This window comes from Homarus americanus, unplaced genomic scaffold (assembly GCF_018991925.1).
Source record: "Homarus americanus isolate GMGI-L3 unplaced genomic scaffold, GMGI_Hamer_2.0 scaffold31037, whole genome shotgun sequence".
Classification (NCBI taxonomy): domain Eukaryota; kingdom Metazoa; phylum Arthropoda; class Malacostraca; order Decapoda; family Nephropidae; genus Homarus; species Homarus americanus.
In genome coordinates this window covers 26,377,465-26,397,658 of record NW_024722227.1, presented here as the reverse complement: position 1 = coordinate 26,397,658, position 20,194 = coordinate 26,377,465, and the positions used below count along the sequence as shown (strand labels likewise).

Genomic DNA, 20,194 nt, shown 5'->3' with positions numbered 1-20,194 from the left:
CTAAATTCAACCAGATATTATCACCCTAAACAAGTTCTCTTGGTAATTCAAACATCATAAACTACTATGTACTTAGTAATATCGTGTTGGCTTAGATTAAATTTAAGAGTTATTGTTGAGAAGCAGTGGTTTTGGATCTCCATTTAGACATCAAAAACATCTCAAATCAATGAATGTTCAAACTAAGACACAGGTTATTTTAACATATTGCTCCCCTGTACTATAGCAGTAAAGAATACTTATGGGCCCAGGTAGGCAAGGTATTCAATTCAAGTCGGCTTTACCCTGTTACCCAGAGTAGGAAATACTGTAGGAACTACAGACAGAATCAAACAAAAATTTTAACTCCTAAATAAGTCAAAATGATTACTACACTTCTTTCCACATCTTATGACTTATACTGTAAACATATTGTTTACTGCATCTCATAATCTAATATAAAACAACTGTCTCCCAAATAGGTGTGTGTTATTCCTATAGTGATGGCATCAGCTTCAGCAGAATACCTAATGTTTGAGGCTCCTATAGCAGAATATTTGGGTGAAAGGGCCCTTACTGAAGTAGAGGTATGAAGTCATATGGAATATTATAAATTTGAAAATATTTACTTCTTTTTCAAGTTAGCTAATCATATTTTTATATTTTATATAATTTTCTATCCCTAGTACTGTACATGCCAGATATGAAAGAATTCTGCACAGCTACTTATGAGGGATAACCATTTATTTATGCATTAAGGAAGTACAGGGTCCAGCAGAGAAACCTGATGGTTAAAAAAAAAAAAATTACAAGAATTTGTTAACCAAACTGCAGTACATCTCAAAGCATTTTATACACAAGATTCACTTCTTGAGAATTACATCGGTGAGATGGCATCCATTGTTATTTACACATTGTTGCAGTCAGAGTGAAAATTCCCCATTACTTGATGTCATTTCGTTAGGTATTGCTGCCACTTCATCCCTTATGTTCTGTTTCAACTCAGTTGATCTCCTTGGTCAATTAGCATAAACCTTGCTCTTAAGGTATCCCCAGAGGAAGTAGTTTCAGGCATTGAGATCGGGGGATCTTGCTGGCCACTGAACATTTCCATTTCGGGAGATGACATGTGTTGGGAACATCCCTTTGAGAACCTTCATAGAATTCCTTGCAAGAAAGTGACTAATCACTTTCAGTTAAACTCCACATGTTCTCAAGGTCACTTCCCCCACTCCAACAGTTTCGAGCACAGATTTGTTTAAAAACTATCAGGTTTTCCTGCTGGACCCTGTACAATCAGTTGCAGGTCTGATAAAAGTTAGATAAACTCCCCTTGGCAGTTTATATTAAAAATCCTCTCGTGGGAAAGTTAACAGTGGGCATCAGGGATGTAATGATATTACTGTACAGTTTCTATGGTAATTCTATTAGTCACCATCTGTTTAGGAGTAAGTTTTGTATCCATACAAGGAGAAAAATGTTTTTTGTTAGTTAGAACATGGGAGGGGTGTGGGGTGGAAATAATAAAAACATGAAATTGAGTATATTGTACTATACTGTACTGTAAATGACATACTGTATATATTTTTAATGACATCAATACAGTATCAGATAAGACTGAAAAGAAGAATTACCTACTTTTGACATTTAAGCCCAAATGTAACATTGAAATTTGAGATAGGAGCCTTTGAGTTGTTTGCAACATATCATCTTTCGGGCATTAAACTATCCCTGTGAAGTTTCATAAAATAAAAGCTGTGTATTACACTGTCTTGATATCAGTTAAAGTTTTGACCTTCCTTTGACCTTGAACTTTGACTTTGAGTTTTATTTGGTGTTTCTCTACAATCTTAGGTTGAGAGAGAATTGATAATATTGTACAATAATTCGTGATTTTTCTGCCTAGAAAACAGCAGTAGTACAATTACAGTACGGTACAGTACTCTATTTCTTTTAAAATTTGTTGAAGCCTGTCAGAAAAAGGTTGACCTTTTACCTTCATAATAGGGTCCTGGGAGTACGTAGTACATATCAATGATTTAATGCCATCAGTGTCTGCCATAAACTAAACAAAATTGAATAGAATATACTAAAATTAACTTGCGTGCTAATCTAACTGCTATTTTTTACTAAAGTTTGATCTAACCTCTAAAGCTTTTATTGTACTCTGATATCAGGAAATGAGCATTGGATAATAACACCAAACCATTTTATTAAGTTTCAGCAAAACTTATTGAGGTAGCTAAGATACAGTAGTATATGATTAATGTTAAACTTTGGTTAAAATGTGACTGAAAAATATATTAACAATTAAGTCAGAAAAATAATATTTTTTGTTATGAGGCCTAATATATGATGTACAGATACATATATATACAATATATATAATTATTATTTTTTTTTCAAGATTGGAGAAATTTCTGTAGTTGTGAGGAACACATCAGGGGACTCCATGAGCTCTGCAGTGATCAGTGTGGAGCTGCGGAGACGCTATATCTTCTTTATGACATCAACTTATTTTCCGACAATGCTTTTGCTTCTTATTGGCTATGGGACACTTTATATTAGGCTTCAAATGTTCCAGGTAAGATTTATTTTGTAAAGAATGAGCAACTTATGAAATATATATATATATATATACTGAGGTGAACATACTGTACTCACTGAAAATTATCTTCAGTAAAACAATACATATCTTGTAGGTACGATCAATAATGTCGCTGACAACTCTGCTGGTTCTTACCTCACTGTACACACAAACTGCTGCCAGCCTACCAAAAACCTCCTATTTAAAGGCCATAGATGTGTGGCTTCTCTGCTGCATCATCATCCTCGTCCTCATCATTGTTAGTCACATCGTTACAGATTTTGTGACAGATTTTGATACAACCATCAAGGTAAGATTATACAGTCTAACATAATTACAGGTATCTATATATTTACGAATTTACAATTATCTGTTTTACAATATTAACACCCGCGACAGATTTACATTAGGCAAAATCCATGTTTAGAATATTTATCTTAAGGCTAAACTTGCTGATGCAGAATGTAAACACTAGGAAAGTGCATTTTTCCCTTCACTTGTCTTATCCAAGATGGCCAATACTGTACAGGGGATCTCCAGGTTATGAACGGGTTCCGTTTCGAGGACATTCTTAAGTCGGATTTGTACATACAGTAAACCTTCTAGTTTGGCGACTAATTAGTGCCGAAAAAACCTCACTAAACCCAGAATCGTCAAACCAGAGGGCTTAATCCAATGGGAAAAAGCCTAATTGGTACCGAGGGGCACCCAAAGTCTCAATTTTTCCTATTTTACCCATATATAACCTATATTTTATTGCTGAAAGAGAATTAATGATTAGTTAATCAACATAAACATAGAAAACCAAACTTAAAATTAAAGTTGAGGTGCTTAGTGTACACTAAGCTGGTATCTGAGTACTTTTTCATTTTCTTCCCAACTCGATATTTACGAGAATTTTTCGTCTTTCGTTTTACCTCTGTTACGTTTTAAATGCGGGAAAGTGGTTTTCTTACCGTAGAACTCAGATACCTTCACACTGGTTGCTCACCCAGGAGATTATGGTGTATCACTACGTAGAATTTCACTCTGCTTCTGGCATTCAATGCGTTGTGTACTTGATAAATGATGATTTAATGAATTCCATTAATTTCCAACATCCATCTAAGTTATTGGTTATACTTTGTCATAACCAAATAGTCATTACCTTCGGTAATAATAATAATAGAGGATCACAGATACGGGCAGATCATTGCACTTACGTTTATTTGGCACAATTCCATACACTGGACTTATAATTTGCATGGATAGGTCAGTCACTCACATTCACGCCACAGTACCGTAAGTTTTAAGGGAGAGTTTGTCAACCTGGAGAATTAATCATTTAGATCTATTAGGCCGGCCTGGAGTGCTCTTGTAGCAAACAGGCCTTCACCATTGATCACTTCCTTTACAGGATGTGTTAACTTGTCGCTGGACTTAACAACAATCTCGGGGATTTGCACACACAGACTCGTAGCACTGGTAGGACTGTATGGCCCCTGTTCTAAATCCGCGGAGCAGGAGGTCTTCTATAACCCAAGGTCTAAAGCCCACTGGCTAAAATGAGGTTTTGAGGCATGAGATGACCCCTATCGGCTGGCCGGGTACCTTATCTCTACCTAAACAAACATTTGGGATGGGTTGTGCGGGAGACCCAGCGCAACCCATGACAACCTCATCATTTGCACTTCCCGGGCATTCAGACGGTCTTTCACCACCATCATCATCCCCTCTAATACCCCCAGGTACTTTTGAGGCCATTATCCCACACAAGAACACCGTGTCAAGTGAGAGTAAGAAAAAAGGGACATAAAGGCCAAGGTCACTCAAACAAGCAGCAGGAATGCCTGAACAGCTGATTGGTGCTTTGCGCTCGGTAAATACTCACCAGTAGTATTAAGTGAGATTTATCTTGCACTTATTATTCTGCAATTATTAGTTGTGATTGCATTTAAATTTAAACTCTTGCTAAAGGTGAGGGTTTGGTCGCCTTAATGGAGGGCAGGGTAATTTGAATTTTGACTGCCAACTTCGAATTTGCCAAACTGGAGGGTTTACTGGAAGTCGGAACACATGTTATGTGCATACAACTGTACCTACAGAACGATGTTTAAAATCCCACTATATCATAGCCTAAGTCCTTATATACATCTAAAATCACTTAAGAGAAAAGAAGAAATAGAATGACAAAATACAGTAAATGGAAGTAAAAAATAAGTCATCAGGTAAATATAACAGTAATATCTCCATTAACCGGAATCCCTCAAACCCTGAACTCTCCGATAGCCAGAATTGAAATTTTCTCGGAAAATAATTCCCAAAGCCATAATTTTTCAGAAAATTACGGCTTTGGGAATGATTTTCCGGAGGTACATTTTCCGTAAAATTCAGAAAAATTTTTCCCAATACCTGGAAAGTTCCAGGGATTGAGGTTTTTTTTCAAGGTTTGTGAGTTGAAAATCAGGTGCATTTTCAGGAAATTCTGAGAACAATTTTCCAGTACCCAGAAAATTACGGGGATGGGGGATATTTTTCCGAGTTTGAGAGATGATGTAACCGGCAATTTTGGGAACTTTCGAGAACATTTTTCCATTACCCGGAAAATTCTGGGGATTAGGGCTATTTTCCAGCTTTGAGAGAGTCGTCTCGGTTCCTGGAAATCTCTCATTTCCGTAAGTGCTCTGCACCAATTGTTCCGGCTAATGGAGATATCATTACTATAAATTTCAAGTTTAACCCCAATCATATTGGCAGGCATTTGTAAGTCGAACTTTCATGAGTCGGGGACCCCCTGTATGTGCAGAAACGGTTTTTCCATCCTTCACTCCGTTCACATACCAGCGCACCACCTCGCCGGCAGTATGTGAACTACAGTCCCATGCTTTGTTTCAATGTGATCACATCTACCATCACTTATTTAACAAACGTTATCATTATTAATCATTGCATAACCATGTGATCACTGTGATACTTTACTATTATTGGTGGGAACAAAACATTATCATTCTGATTTTGCTTTGTTTTGTTGACTGTGAAGTGATCAGTGTACACAGTAACTCTGTACTGTAACTTTGAAAATGGCTAGCAAGTGTCCTGTCAACTCTCCCACCTCTGGGAAAGGGAAGGCTTCAAGGAAAACCATGTTTCTGGAGACGAAGCTAGACATTGTTTAGTGGCAGGCTTGTTATTATTAATATACTGTCGTACAGGGGCATGTTTAATTTTGTTTTGTATTTATTTAATAAGTGTAGGATTGTTTTTCTTTGTTACATGTCTGTATCAAACAGGCCAGAAACATATCCCATTGAAACCCACGTTAAAAAGGGCCTGATTTACATAATTTTTATTTACAGGAAGGTTTTCAGAAATGCAACCCTATCATAAATAGTGGGATACCTGTACTGTATTCACCTTGAATCCTTATCCCACAGTGGTTCCCAACCTCAGGTCACGGGGTGTCCTCAGTAGGGTCGTGAAGGGCCCTCAGAAAATTGTAAAAATATAGTACTAACCATAAAGTCGAAAAAAATTTTTGCTTACCATTCAAGCTATATACAGTGGGGTATGCTATAACGAACGGATCCTACTACGAATATTCCTATAACGAACGGTTTTACCTATAAAATTGAGAATGCTATAACGAACGAAACTCCTACAACGAACATTATTTAATTTTTTTTTTTATTAATAATTTATTGTTTTTTATTACAAGTATTAATGATATTCTTTATTTCAGGGGTTTAGATGCATATTTATGCACTTTTTTACAATATTTACAATTTTATATTATATTTTTCAGTGTTAAGTGGTTGTATTTGGGGGCCTGGAACGGATTAATCCTATAACGAACGAATGCTATAACGAACAAGGTTCTAGAACCAATTAGATTCGTTATAGCATACCCCACTGTAATATATTATATGCCTGAGGGTCACGACACCGTATTGTTGGGAAATTTAGGGTCGCAGCCAAAAAAGGTTGGGAACCACTGCGGTTTACATGGACAGAGAAATATCAAGACAGTAATCATATTTGAAAAAGAACAATGAAAGACAAGTTTGCACATGCAGTACAGTACAGTATATGTACAGTACTGTACAGTACACTGTACTACCTGTAGACATTCTACCATGACTGTAATATAACAGTTTATGTCACAGCTATAGTAACATCTTAGCATGACATTCCCCATTAAATATTACTCTGGCCACCAAAAACCATCTTTTCTCATTTTTAGAAATTATTGATAAGTTGTTCTACAATATTGTGTTATAATGCTCACCTTGACCTTCATTGGCTGAGAAAATAATCTTTTTTAGTATCACTTGGGGCATGAGTGCCACTTCCTGAAGTATTAAGATACCCAGCTACCCATCATAAACAAATATGATTTTTCAAGATTTAAATGAATCTATGGAAAAATGTGCTAGAATTTACATTTCTCCTGATAATCTGTCCCTTTTATTGAACTTTGTGGTATTATGCATAATCAAATAATGAGTACTGTACTGTACTGTACTCTACTAACAAGTACCTTCATAATGTTGCAGGTTTTCCCAGCCAAGGCAGCAATGTCACCATCATCCAGAAGAGATAGGAATTGTAACATTCAGAACTTTGGGCCAATGTTGATTCATCTCATGAGAATTCTTGTTCCTGTTAACTTCTTTATTTTCAACATCATTTACTGGTTATTTGTATGTGCAGTTATCTAAGATGTAAGTGACTCCTTGCTATGCCCGACTTGCTGATATGATATAAATTATCTCCAGTAGGTACTGTATTAAACATGAACTGATAATCATTCGGATAATTCATTGGACATTTGAATTCTGATGTTGTAAAGATAATTGTACTGCATCATATGTTAAGAAAATATTTTTACGAATCAAGAAATATGATGGTTAACAATTTAAGTACTTAAAAAATTATGATTTTATTGTATCAAATAATACATCACACTGTATAAATAGGAACTTGAGGCAATGACAACATTTGCACAAGGCAGTTATAATTACTCATCATCATCAACATTTGCAGTCATTTTCCACACGTGCGTGGGTTAGGTCTGATTACCTGATGCCAGTTGTTGGGTAAAAACAGAACAGGATGTCCTCCCCTGCTCACCACAGCAAACCCAGGGTTCCAGCCCAGAAAATGCAGCAGGGACCAGGGAATGGGCACAGCTCTGGTGACCCAGTTACCATCAGGCCAGTTGAAGCAAAATTTTATGGCTGGATGCCCTTCCTAATGTCAACATGTCAACCAACAGGGAGAGAACAGCTGGCAAGGCAGGGTTGCAACTCCCTGAGGTAATAAAAAACTACCTGCCTACCCACCTACCCTATTCCCGGATTGAAAATAATGTTGAATGTCAGTGCCTACTTAAAGGATACTTCCTTATTGGAAAATCAAAAGGAAGGTAGTATTGGTGCACAAATTCTATTATTCAAATGTTGAATACACTAGTTAGGTCCCCTACTGGTGGGAAAAAACATGATAACTTTTGACATGAGACAAAAATCTAAATATAGATTTTCTGTATGGGCTGCTTTTCAGTGTCATGTCCTCTCTGAAAAGAAAAAAAAGTCCATGTACTTTTTCATGTTACAGGGAAAGCTTTTGAACCTACTGCACTTCAATCAGCCTTTCACAAATAATTTATCACATGTTTATAGGTGTTTTAAATTTTTCCTGAATTGTGAAGTAAGCTTTTTTATGTTGTCCATACATGTTTCTTTATAAAATTCTTTTGTAACAAAAAATTATTACTACAAAGTTTAATAATGGTTACTATACTGTACTTATGTTTATAATAACCTCTGCCAGAAAAATCCAAATACAGTATTACTCTTTACAGTAATATGAATGATTGTGATAAGTTCAATACAGTACAGTGGAGTCTGGATTTACACGGTTTTGGTTTTGGTTAACGCGTTTGGTCATTTACGCAGTGCCTTGCCAGAATCGAAATGCTTTAATTACGCGGTAAATTTGGTCATTTAAGCTAAAGCGGGTGAAGTATAATTTGTTTACTGTATTTACTGAAGATATTTGTTTTAGCTCATAAAATTCATACAAATTACCCGGCCATAATATAATTTACATTGCTGGAATTCTTATAAGATTGTGATTATTTTGAATATAAACATCAGAAAATTTGCATTAGACATACAAATTTTAGATCTAATTTAAGAATTTTGATTAGAAAGAGCAAATATTTTATCTTTTGTGCAAGATATATGACGTTTATATTCAAAATATTCCTTGTCTTGCAAGGAATCCAGCATTGTCAATTATATTATCCTAACTTTTGTCTGAGGTATTATTTATTACTAAAAATATAGGCCTACTGTTTTCACCCAAACATTTCTCAGAGAGGGAGGAGCCAGCGAGCGTGGGAAGAGGGAGGGGGGGAGAGTTGAGTCCATTATTTGAATGGACATTAACGGGCGACTGTATTTCTCTTAAATATTGTGTGTGCATACCATCATAAAATTAAGATGTTATTTTTGCAACAACGTTTTGGTATTGTGTCGGAAAAAGTGGAGTTTGGGGGTCGGCCCAGTCTCTATTTCAATTAATCCCATATGTTCTGTTATTTCATTTACACGTTTCTCGTTTTACGCGGGCCTCCACGGGTTCAATTGACCGCGTAAATGCAGACTCCACTGTACTCTTAACCCCTTCACTAGTCTGAGGTAACCTTGACATCATTAATGGCCACACAATTCACTTATTTATGTGAAGTACAGTGTACGGTAAAATATTCACCTCACACTGCTCTATTCCAAGTTGGAACTTCAGTGCATGGTTGTTGAGGCATCTGTGATCCTCCAGTGAGTTGTACAGACAAGATTTATGGTTTATTTACCTCATGTATTCACGTCAATCAGCCATAATATCTCTAATACCTTCCAATTCCTCCTCAATCCTGATTTTGATTGGCAAATTTTAGTAACAATGCTTGTATAGTATTACAAACTTCTTTTGTATCTCATTATCTCACATAGTAATGATGAAGGAGATGAGAAGTTTGTCAGATACTGAAGACTGATGGTAAATGATGACTGGTTACTAACAGAAATACAGTACTGTACACTTTGTATTTTGTAAAGTGAAAAATATACAAATGCTGCAGGAAGAAATGTTGAAGGTTTACATAATATGGATACTACAGTAATATTTGTTTTTCTATGTTAATATAAACTGTAATGTTTTATTTTTTCTTGCTTTACTGTGTTGGCTTACTGAATTCACTCATGTGTAGTGTACAGTCAGCCAAAGATCAAGCAACCCCACCCTGGATCTCATACTGGCAATTTCATCTGGTAATACTTGGTGAAGGGAGGCTGTATGTAATGGTGAGTGTGATTGGTGGATCTATTTTTGGCTGTATCACTGTCAGGATAAATATTAAACAATCCAAGGGTAGAAAAGACACAGAGACTGACGCCTGTATGGTGTGTTGACAGGCTGTTTGGCGCGCAAAAAACTAGCTTCCTATACTTCAATTATGTTCAATAATTGTTAAAATGACTAAAAAAAATTTATATAAAACTTTTAAAATTATTGAATAGTATAAACTTCTTGATATTTACTAAAATAGTAAGGAATTTAAGCCCTAGAACCGATTACTGTATTGGCGGACTAATACTACAGCTGGTGGACCGCCAAATGCAAGCGAAAACATGTTGAGGTCAGCTCGTAAAAAACTCGTTAATCGAGGGATTGCTTGTTAACCGAAGTTAAGAACCTTATGGAAGGTAACTCGTTAACCGAGGGATCACTGTATAGCGATAAATTTATTTACAGTAGACTTACAACTTATGTGGGGTTATGTTTCTAGGAACTCACATAAAGCCAAAAACCGTATAAAGTAAGAGACACTCCTAAAAATCCCCTAAATGGCTAAAAAAATAAGAGTTGAATTTTTTTTTCTCTTGTGCAAAATATATGATGTCTATACAGTATTCAAATTATTTACTGTCTTACAAGGATTCCAGCAATGCAATTTATATTCTGCTAACTTTAGTCTGTGACATTATATAAGATAAAAACTTGAAGCCTAAAACCACTTTCAATCTTGCCAGAAGTGGAGGGTGTTGTATTATGACAGCTGGCGCCAGCCCCCGGCCAAGGTTGCCCAATGGTACAGTATTTATTTATCTTTCATATAGGGGGGGGGGTTTATGTTTTCTCTTATAATATGTCAATGAATAAACTAAAGAGAATAAAATTAACATTGCTGGAATTCTTGGAGGATAGTGATTAATTTGAATATAAACATGCTATAATTCGCAATAGACATAAACATTTTAGTACATTTTAGTATAAAGGACTAAAATTTTTATCTTTTGTGCAAAATATATGAGGTCTTTATTCAAATTATTCGCTGTCTTGCAAGGACAACAGCAATGCAATTTATATTATGCTAACTTTAGACTATGCCATTTTATGTCAAGTTTAGTTACCTTTATTAGCCTCCAGAACCTAACCATATTTCCCCATTGCTTACATGTAATTATATATCGCGATTTAGTATATAGCGAACATCCTTGGACCCTATCTCGCGATATATCCCGACCCTAATGTACTCATGAACTCACGTCCAAAAAATTCATTATGTGTTAGAACTAAAGATACGTATAGCAATACAAACAAATATTATTGCATGCAGAATGATGTACACACACACACACAGGTTCACGCGGTTCCCTGGACGTCATTCACCATGTGCGACCATTGGAGCATCTCAGAAGGCAGAGGAGAGGAGCAAGAGCACTGCAAACTTACAGCTCATAATCCCTCTACAGAAATGGGATTTTCAACTCCACAAAATATTGCTTCATGTTCCCTTGGCCTCGGAACCAAAAAACAATAGGTATGGGAAGGCGAAAAAAAAAAAATCTTAGTCGGGGTGGTGATTACGAAATTGTGGTCCGCATAGCCTCATAAATTTTTTTTATATATATATATATATATATATATATATATATATATATATATATATATATATATATATATATATATATATATATATATATATATATATATATATATATATATATATATATATATATATATATATAGTAGTATTTATTTTAAGTGAAATGCGTAAATGGAACAACAGAACATATGGGATTAATTCCAATAGAGACTGGCCCGACCCCCAAACTCCACTTTTTCCGACACAATACCTATGTTGTAGTAAAAATAACATCTAAATTTTATGATGGTATGCTCACACAATTAATATTTAAGAGAAATACAGTCGCCAGGTTAATGTCCATTCAAATAATAGACTCAAATCCCCCCCCCCCCTCTTCCCAGCTCACTGGCCCCTACCTCTCTGAGAAATGATTGGGTGAAACACTAGATTTTAACGTTTAGTAATAAATAATACCTCAGACTAAAGTTAGGATAATATAATTGACATTTCTGGATTCCTTGCAGGTCAAGGAATATTTTGAACGTAAACTTCATATATTTTGCTCAAAACATAAAATACTTGCTTTGTGTAAACCAAATTATTACATTAGATCTAAAATTTGTATGTCTAATGCAAAATCCATGATGTTTATATTCAAAATGATCATCATATTGTAAGAATTCCAGCAATGTAAATTATATTCTGGTCCAGTAATTTGTATGAATTTTATGAGCTAAAACAAATATCTTCAGTTAATAAAAAAAAAATATTCTTCACGACACTATCTGTCAATCAAAGTACCCCAACTTGCCTCCACCCCTCTTCCAACCGCGCCAGAGAAATGTTGGGTGAAAAAACGAATTTTAACTTTTAATAACAAATAATACCTCAGACTAAAGTTAGGATAATATAATTGACATTGCTGGATTCCTTGTGAGACCAGGAACATTTTGAATATAAATGTCATATATTTTGCACAAAAGATAACATATTTACTCAAAGTAAACATTACATCTAAAATTTGTATGTCTAATGCAAAATCTATGATGTTTATATTCAAAATGATCAACAAATTGTAAGAATTCCAGCAATGTAAATTATATTCTGGCCGGGTAATTTGTATGAATTTTATGAGCTAAATAAAAAAAAAATTATACTTCACGCGTATATGGGTAGATGAACCGTGGAAAGTGAAAGTTCGGTTCTGGCGAGGCACTGCATAAATGAGAAATCGCGGAAAGTGAAACCGCGTAAAGCGGGGTAATAGTGTATATATATATATATATATATATATATATATATATATATATATATATATATATATATATATATATATATATATATATATATATATATATATATATATATATATATATATATATACATATATATACCCGTGTATAGCACGAGTTCTTAAGACCAAATTTTTTGGCAAAAAGTTGGGGGTCGACCTCTATACGGGTAATAGTTTCGTTAGGTTGAAAAATATTTACCAGTAACTACCAGTAAACAATGGAAACGATGCACCAACTCACCACCCACTGTGAGTGTCGGTACAGTTGCCAGGGCAGATCTCTTGCGTCATCATAGCAAGCCAAAAGTAGCCAAATGCATGGTATGGTATGGTATGGTATGCACAGGAGTATGTAAAACATAAAGTATTCATTTTTAAAAGTGTATTTATAGATACATAAATTTTTGTTAATTAAATTTGAAACATCAATATGATGTGAGTCAGGTCATCTACACACAGTTGCCAGTTTCAAAATTTTCCTTTTAAAATTTTAAGTTACCGAGTATTTCTTTTCCCAAATCGTTTTACAATACTGTAGGTAAAACAGTATACTATTGTGCAAACCCCACAGAAAAAAAATTAACAAATGGAGACACCAAAAATGTAAAAAAAAAAAATGCTGTCTGACTTGCAACACTGTTGGTAGGGTCAGGTGGTTCTAACGGTACCTGCCAGGACCCGGTAATCAAATTTATAACAATATCTAACCTCAATTACTGAAGTTTATCTGATGTAGGCAATATGAAGTAAAAAATACCAGTTAAAGTGAGAAATTGGAAGAGAATAAACAAGAAAGATGTTGGGCTATTTTTGGTAGGGCTGAGGGAGAGAGTACCAGCTGTTTGGTCTTTTGTGGCGGGAGAGTCACGCAAATATCCGTACTAGTATTTGTTTGGTGTCTTCTGTATTTTTAAAAATGAATACTTCTAAATTAAAAGTACCGTAACATTGTATTATATAAAAACTTGTCATATTTCTGGAAAATAAGAAGCAAGAAAATAAGAATACACCGGTAAACACAATTTCAACGTACGCTAAAATTAAAAGCTGCTTAAGAAGGGCCGATGCAAACACAAAGCCTCCACGACCAGGGCTCTGCCGTATCAGCTAGACGGTACACGTGTTTTTCGAATCGTTTTCAGTTAAAAAACTTTTACATCACAAGTGAATTAGGATAGAATATTATTGTAATATAGCAGTTTTTAACTGAAAACCATTCAAAAGGCGATTACGGTAACATCTTGTGAACGAAAGAAAGCGAGTCATTGTTTTTGTCACGATTTTATCCCACTTTCCACTATAATACGTACGTCATTTCAGCAAAAATATTACATTTCCATATTCTCAGAAATAAATAGTAGTTTTGCTGAAACGTGATGTATTTCAATGTAAATTAGGATAAACTACATGAAAACAAAAGACTTTACCTAACCTTCCGATGTTCAAGATATGTTACTCGTATTTTTAATAGTTTTCGGTTAAAATACTCTTATATTAGTGATATTCTATTCATACTGTGCTTGATATAATACATTCACGGAAATGTAATATTTTTTGCTGAAATGACATACGTATTACAGTGGAAAGTGGGATAAAATTGTGATGAAAACAATGACTTTCGCTTTGTTTCGTTCAAAAGATGTTACCGTAATCACTTTTCGAATGGTTTAGTTAAAAAACTGTTGTATTGTATTACAATAATATCCTAATTGACTTGAATAAATATTACGATACCATATTTCTGAATATTTTCATTAAAATCCATCAAAATCATTTTCCTTGTCATCGTCTGCAGCACCAAACAGCATCTCCCAGTCCTCTCCTTGAACAGGGCTAGAGGCTACGTGTTTTTCGAATCGTTTTCATTTAAAAAACTATTACATCACACGTATATTTTACCTAAACTGTGCCTGAATGAATATATTCTCGGAAATAAATAGTAGTTTTGCTGAAACGTGATGTATTTCAATGTAAAATAGGATAAAATACATGACGGAAACAAAAGACTTTACCTAAGCTTCCGATGTTCTTGAGATGTTACTCGTTTTTGGTTAAAATTCTGTTATATTACAATGATATTCTATTCATACTGTGCTTGATATAATACATTCACGGAAATGTAATATTTTTGTTGAAATGACGTACGTATTAAAGTGGAAAGTGGGATCAAATCGTGACGAAAACAATGACTCACTTTCTTTCGTTCAAAAGATGTTACCGTAATCACTTTTCGAATGGTTTAGTTAAAAAACTGTTGTATTACAATAATATTCCCTCCTAATTGACTTGAATAAATACTTGAATGGAAATATACAATATTTTTGTTGAAACTACCTGCGTTTCAGTGTAAAGTGTCGTAATAATAAATGGTAAACAAGTTTATAGGACGTAGAGTTTTTCTGAAGGTTTTGTTGTTCCATTACCCTCAAAATCTTGGGTCGACCTATAAACGAGGAATATCATAAATTAACGATTTCTTGGTCATAAAATCGGGGTCGACCTATATACGAAGGGGGGTTATAGACGAGTATATACGGTATATATGAAAGTGTGATAAAAAAACCTAACCTAACCTAACCTGCCTTGAGAGCGCAAAATTAGGCGTTTGCAGTTTACCCCCAGTCCGCGGTGGCCAGTCTGCCGCGGCGAGTTACCCGCGGCGAGTTACCCGCGGCGAGTTACCCGCGGCCAGATGGCGGCGGCCAGTTGTCCCATTCCCCATATATATATATATATATATATATATATATATATATATATATATATATATATATATATATATATATATATATATATATATATATATGCAATAAAATCACTGTAGGTGCGCGTGATCCAGGTATATGCCGATAACCACAAGGAAAAAGAAAACACGAAGTTCCCAAGCCTTTCGTGTAATTCACATCTTCAGGGTGAGTACAGACTAAAATATATACGTATAAACACACACAGTATTACCCCGCTTTACGCGTTTTTTTTTTTACGCGTTTCCACGTTTATGCGGTACCCTGCCAGGCCCGGAATGCTCACTTTACGCGGTGCGTGTACTCTTTTATGCAGAGAGCGGCTGGCGGTCATATCGCGCCGCGCCATTTTTGGATTCAAACCTCCCGCCATCCCTCCATGTTGGGTAAGCGGCGCGAGTAGGTAGCGCAGTGTATGTCTTTGTTGCGTTATCGGTGACATCATATGACGTATCGGACTGTGATTGGGCCAAGCATCCTTACCTCCCTCCCCCGCTAGCTGTGATTGGTTTAATGTAATATGACGTGCCCCAGAAGTGGCTTCGTTTAAACCCTACCGGGTCAGTTACACTGCCCTCAACTACACCGGACCACCACCACCACCACAAAGAAACCTTGCATTACCTGGACCCAGCCGCCCTAAGCCAAAGAAGATACGACGTGCCCTAAGTTACGAAATTAAATACAAGATCATCCAAGAGTTGGAGAAAGGAACAAGACAGGTTGATTTGGCGCGCCAGCATGGTGTGAACAAATCTACGATCCGGACAATCAAGAAGGATGCAGCCAAGATAAAAGAGCACATGAACATCACAAAGTCTACAGGTGCTTCTATGATCAAGTATTGCCACAACCAGGTGTTTCTCAAGACGGAGAAATTACTTGTGAGCTACAGTACTTGATTCGTCAGGCAAGACGGAACATGCCGGTGGACACGCGCTCAGTTAAGGAGTACGCACGTGAACTGTATACAGCAGTGTCACGTAAGATGGGAATTGCAGAGCCCAAACCCTTCAATGTTTCCTCTGGGTGGTTGCAGAGGTTTAAGAAGAGAAACAAGATCACCAACATTAACATTGATGGTGAAGAAGCTAGTGCTGACCGTGTTGCGGCTAGGGATTTTCCTCCGTTTTTACTTGAGATTATGGAGGAAGGACAGTACACCGACGACCAGGTGTTTAACATGGACGAATCTGGTCTTTTTGGGAAAAAGCTGCCTTCCAAGACCTTCGTTGTCAAGACTGCCAGCAAGTGTCGGGGCCGTAAGTTGCAGAAGGAGCGCATCACCGTCCTGTTTACCACCAATGCCTCCGGTACCTGTAAGCTCAAGTTATCGGTGATCCACACAGAGCGCAAGCTGCACGCCTACAAGAGCATGGACATGACCAAGCTAAATATCCACTGGCTGACCGCACGTAAGGCGTGGATGTTCTCTACTCTGTCCCTCTCCTGGTTTGATGACTGTTTCGTTCCCGACGTGAAGAAATTCTGTGAGCAGTAGAATGTTCCATTCAAGATTTAGTTGCTGCTTGACAACGCACCAGGACACTCGCCCCTACTGTTGGATCGTCACCCCAACGTAAAAGTGGTCTTCCTTCCTCCCAACACTACGTCATTAATCCAGCCCATGGACCAAGAATTAATCTGCAGTGTGAAAGCTGCATTCTCTGCAAAGAAGTTTAAGCTCCTGAACGACTATACCAACACCAAGGATGAGTTGCGTAACCTGGGTGACACCGATAGCAAGAGCGAAGAGGACGAGGAACAACAGTTGGCAGAGCAAAAAGTACTTGTGAAACACTTTTGGAGAAAATTCAACGACAAGACAGCTGTGGACTTCTTGGTGGAGGCACGGGATCAGCTATCTGTAGCAACGGTTTGTCACGCATGGAGACATGTGTTGCACGGTATTCCAGGTGGGAGGCAGAGTCAATCTGTGACTGGTGAGGTTCAGACTGTTGCAGTAGCAGTGGACCTTGCCAGAGAAGCTGCGCAGAGTGTTACAGCTAAAGGCTTCTCCGAGACCACCAACGACGACATTATGGAGGTGATAAGGGATCCTGAGGTGACTGCCGACGAGATGTTGGAAGACGATGACGTCAGTGAAGAGGCAGGTGGTGCATCATCCCAAGAAGTTCTTCTAAACTATAGGTCACATTGCGGCTGCTGCTTTAAGAAGAGGATGAAGGTGATCTTAGTTTTATTAACTCATCTAGCATTTTCATACAAATTATTCAAATAAAGAAATTGATAATATATCTTAATGCAGTACAACTAATCCATCTCAAATGATTGTTTGGCAGTACAGGTTGACAACCCTTTATCCGAAATTCCGAAAACCGAAAAGCTCTGAAAACCTTAAGTTTTTTTTTTCTTTAAACAGGGATTAGCCCTACCAGGCATAGATCTCTGACCCACATCGGGACCTGGGGGGCGAAACTGTAATAGTAATAACAATTATAATAATAATAATTATTCATAGTAAATAAAAATTTTAATAAAAATACACCAAAATAAAATAATAATAACAATAATAATAATAATAACAAAATATATTAATAAAATTAATAATAATAATAATAACAATAATACTGTAATAATAAAATAATAACAATAAAGAAATACAAGAATGAAAAAAAGATCAAAAGTGAGAAACACGACCTAGACCTATGAATTATTATTATTATTATTATTATTATTATTATTATTATTATTATTATTATTATTATTATTATTATAATTTTTATTATATTTTCGCCCCCCCCCCCTCCCCCAGGCCCCAATGTGGGTCAGTGATCTATGCCTGGGTGGGCTAAAACACATTAAAAAATAAAATAAAAAAATAAAAAATTTGAAAACCGAAAAATTCCGAAATCCGAAATGCCTCCGGCCCCAAGGATTTCGGATAGGGGATTGTCAACCTGTTTACAATACTGTACTGTACATCTCTTTCATTGATGCAGTCTGAGATAATATACATGTACAACTTTCACTCCTTTCTTGTAAGTGCACACTGCACAGCATCACATAACTCAGCTATAATAATGCCAGATGTATTGTACTGGACAAAACAAATGGTGCACCAAATCTCACAGCAAAAGAGAATACTGTATGTATACAGTATTTATCATCACCCAAGTGAAATGAAGTAAATGAAAACTTTCATCCTGTATATACAGGTAGTTCTGCTATAACGCGATAATTGTGTTCTTGTAAAATATCGTGTTATAGAAAATCGCTTAATAGAAATAACAGGGCTTATGGAGAAAATAGGGTTAGGTGCAGATTACTCGAAATCGAAAAAATTTAGTAGTTAGCCTAACACAAAGGATAGCACAGTCTAAATAAATGTTACATTCATATCTAATAATGAAATCATACAGTAAATGTAACACTTTACTTGATGGGGGAGAAGGGTGATTTTGAGGTTGATAAAATCGAGCTTCTCTTCAAGTGTTATATCCTTTCTTTTACGATCATCACCGGGAATTCTATCACCAGAACGCTTCTTGTTGATATTCTTCTTTACTATATGCACAGTTAATACAGTACCACAAAATTGGAGAAATAGTAAGCAAAAATCGCGTTATATCAAACAAGCGTTCGCGTTATACAAATATCGTTCCTAATTCATAAATCGCGCTAGAGCAAATTCGCGTTATCAAAACATGCGTTATAGCAGAACTCACTGTATGTTCAATCAAAGACAAAACTCATGTCATGGTTTTTTCCGAAGATTAAATATAACTCGTGAAACATTATGAGAGCCCAACCACAAGGCAAAGAGCACCAAAAGTTAAGCCCTTCAACATATGTTTTCACTAAATTTCACGACACAACTTTTGTCTTTCATTGTACGTGTTAAAAAGATGTGGTACAGTAATTATCTTTAGGTTACTTCATCTGGTGTCTTCTACTAGCTTGGGACCACTTGCTTGTGAGGGAAGCATGTTGATATTTTAGTTTAGCCCAAGCAGAATGAGAGCAAGTTTCTTACAGTTTCTATTGCCATCTTGTTACCAGTAGTTGTGGCTCATGTTTATACAGTGGTCCCTTGGTTAACGAAAAGTTCGATTAACGAAATTTCGGTTAACGAATTTGCTCCCATAAGGATTTTCAGTTCGATTAACGAACAAAACTTCGATTTACAAAATCCTTACGACAAACACGTTTTGTTGTGAGTATCAGCTGATCAGCTAGTCCACCAATACAGTAATTGGTTCTATGTTTACATTTGTTTCCAGTGAAGTAAATATAAAAAAAGTTGGTCTCTTGAATATTGCTGCATTTTTTATATTAAAACTATTGGTCATTCTGAAATTTAGTTAACATATTGATCATATAGACAGTACAGGGAACAGTTTTTGTGCGCCCGTCAGCTGATTGAATCACCCAACAATGCTTCTCAATTTAACTTTGTTTACAGTGGAGTGAACATCAATTTTGTTGGTCTCTTGAATATTTTTGCATTTTTACATTAAAATTATTGGTCTATTCTGAAATTTAGTTAACATATTGATAATATACAGTGCAAAAATTATTATGAAACATGAAGAAGGCATTAGAACCAATGCATTCTGTAAAGAATATGGCATGTCATCATCGACCTCTACAATCAGCTGTTTGATATGTAAACAAAGCTGCCGGTAATACGACATACAGTCAACCCTCACTTT

The 20,194-nt window shown here is 36.0% G+C and overlaps 2 protein-coding genes across 3 annotated transcripts in view; one reads left to right on the top strand and one right to left on the bottom strand.

Moving 5' to 3' along the window:
• Nucleotides 1-465: 465 nt before the first annotated feature.
• On the top strand, nt 466-7,359 carry LOC121862446 (glutamate-gated chloride channel alpha-like). The gene is made up of 4 exons (XM_042360746.1): nt 466-566; nt 2,387-2,563; nt 2,682-2,876; nt 7,099-7,359. Exons 1-4 carry the CDS (start codon nt 483-485, stop codon nt 7,261-7,263), a joined length of 621 nt encoding a protein of 206 aa, XP_042216680.1. The 5' UTR covers nt 466-482; the 3' UTR covers nt 7,264-7,359.
• A 109-nt stretch (nt 7,360-7,468) lies between these two features.
• The window catches only part of LOC121862445 (serine/threonine-protein kinase Doa-like), a 38,640-nt gene continuing 25,914 nt past the window's right edge, over nt 7,469-20,194 (bottom strand). For both annotated transcript variants that reach the window (XM_042360744.1, XM_042360745.1), the window contains one exon: nt 7,469-8,120. Coding sequence is in view for 1 of the 2 variants with exons in the window: in XM_042360745.1 (XP_042216679.1) it covers nt 8,027-8,120 (94 nt within the window). In the remaining variant the exon portion in view is untranslated. The remainder of the gene's footprint in view (nt 8,121-20,194) is intronic.

Coding starts and splice junctions, on each gene's coding strand:
- LOC121862446 (XM_042360746.1), top strand. CDS start 483: ATGGCATCAGCTTCAGCAGAATACCTAATGTTTGAGGCTCCTATAGCA. Junction 567..2,386: donor GGGCCCTTACTGAAGTAGAG/GTATGAAGTCAT, acceptor TTTTTTTTCAAG/ATTGGAGAAATTTCTGTAGT. Junction 2,877..7,098: donor ATTTTGATACAACCATCAAG/GTAAGATTATAC, acceptor ATAATGTTGCAG/GTTTTCCCAGCCAAGGCAGC.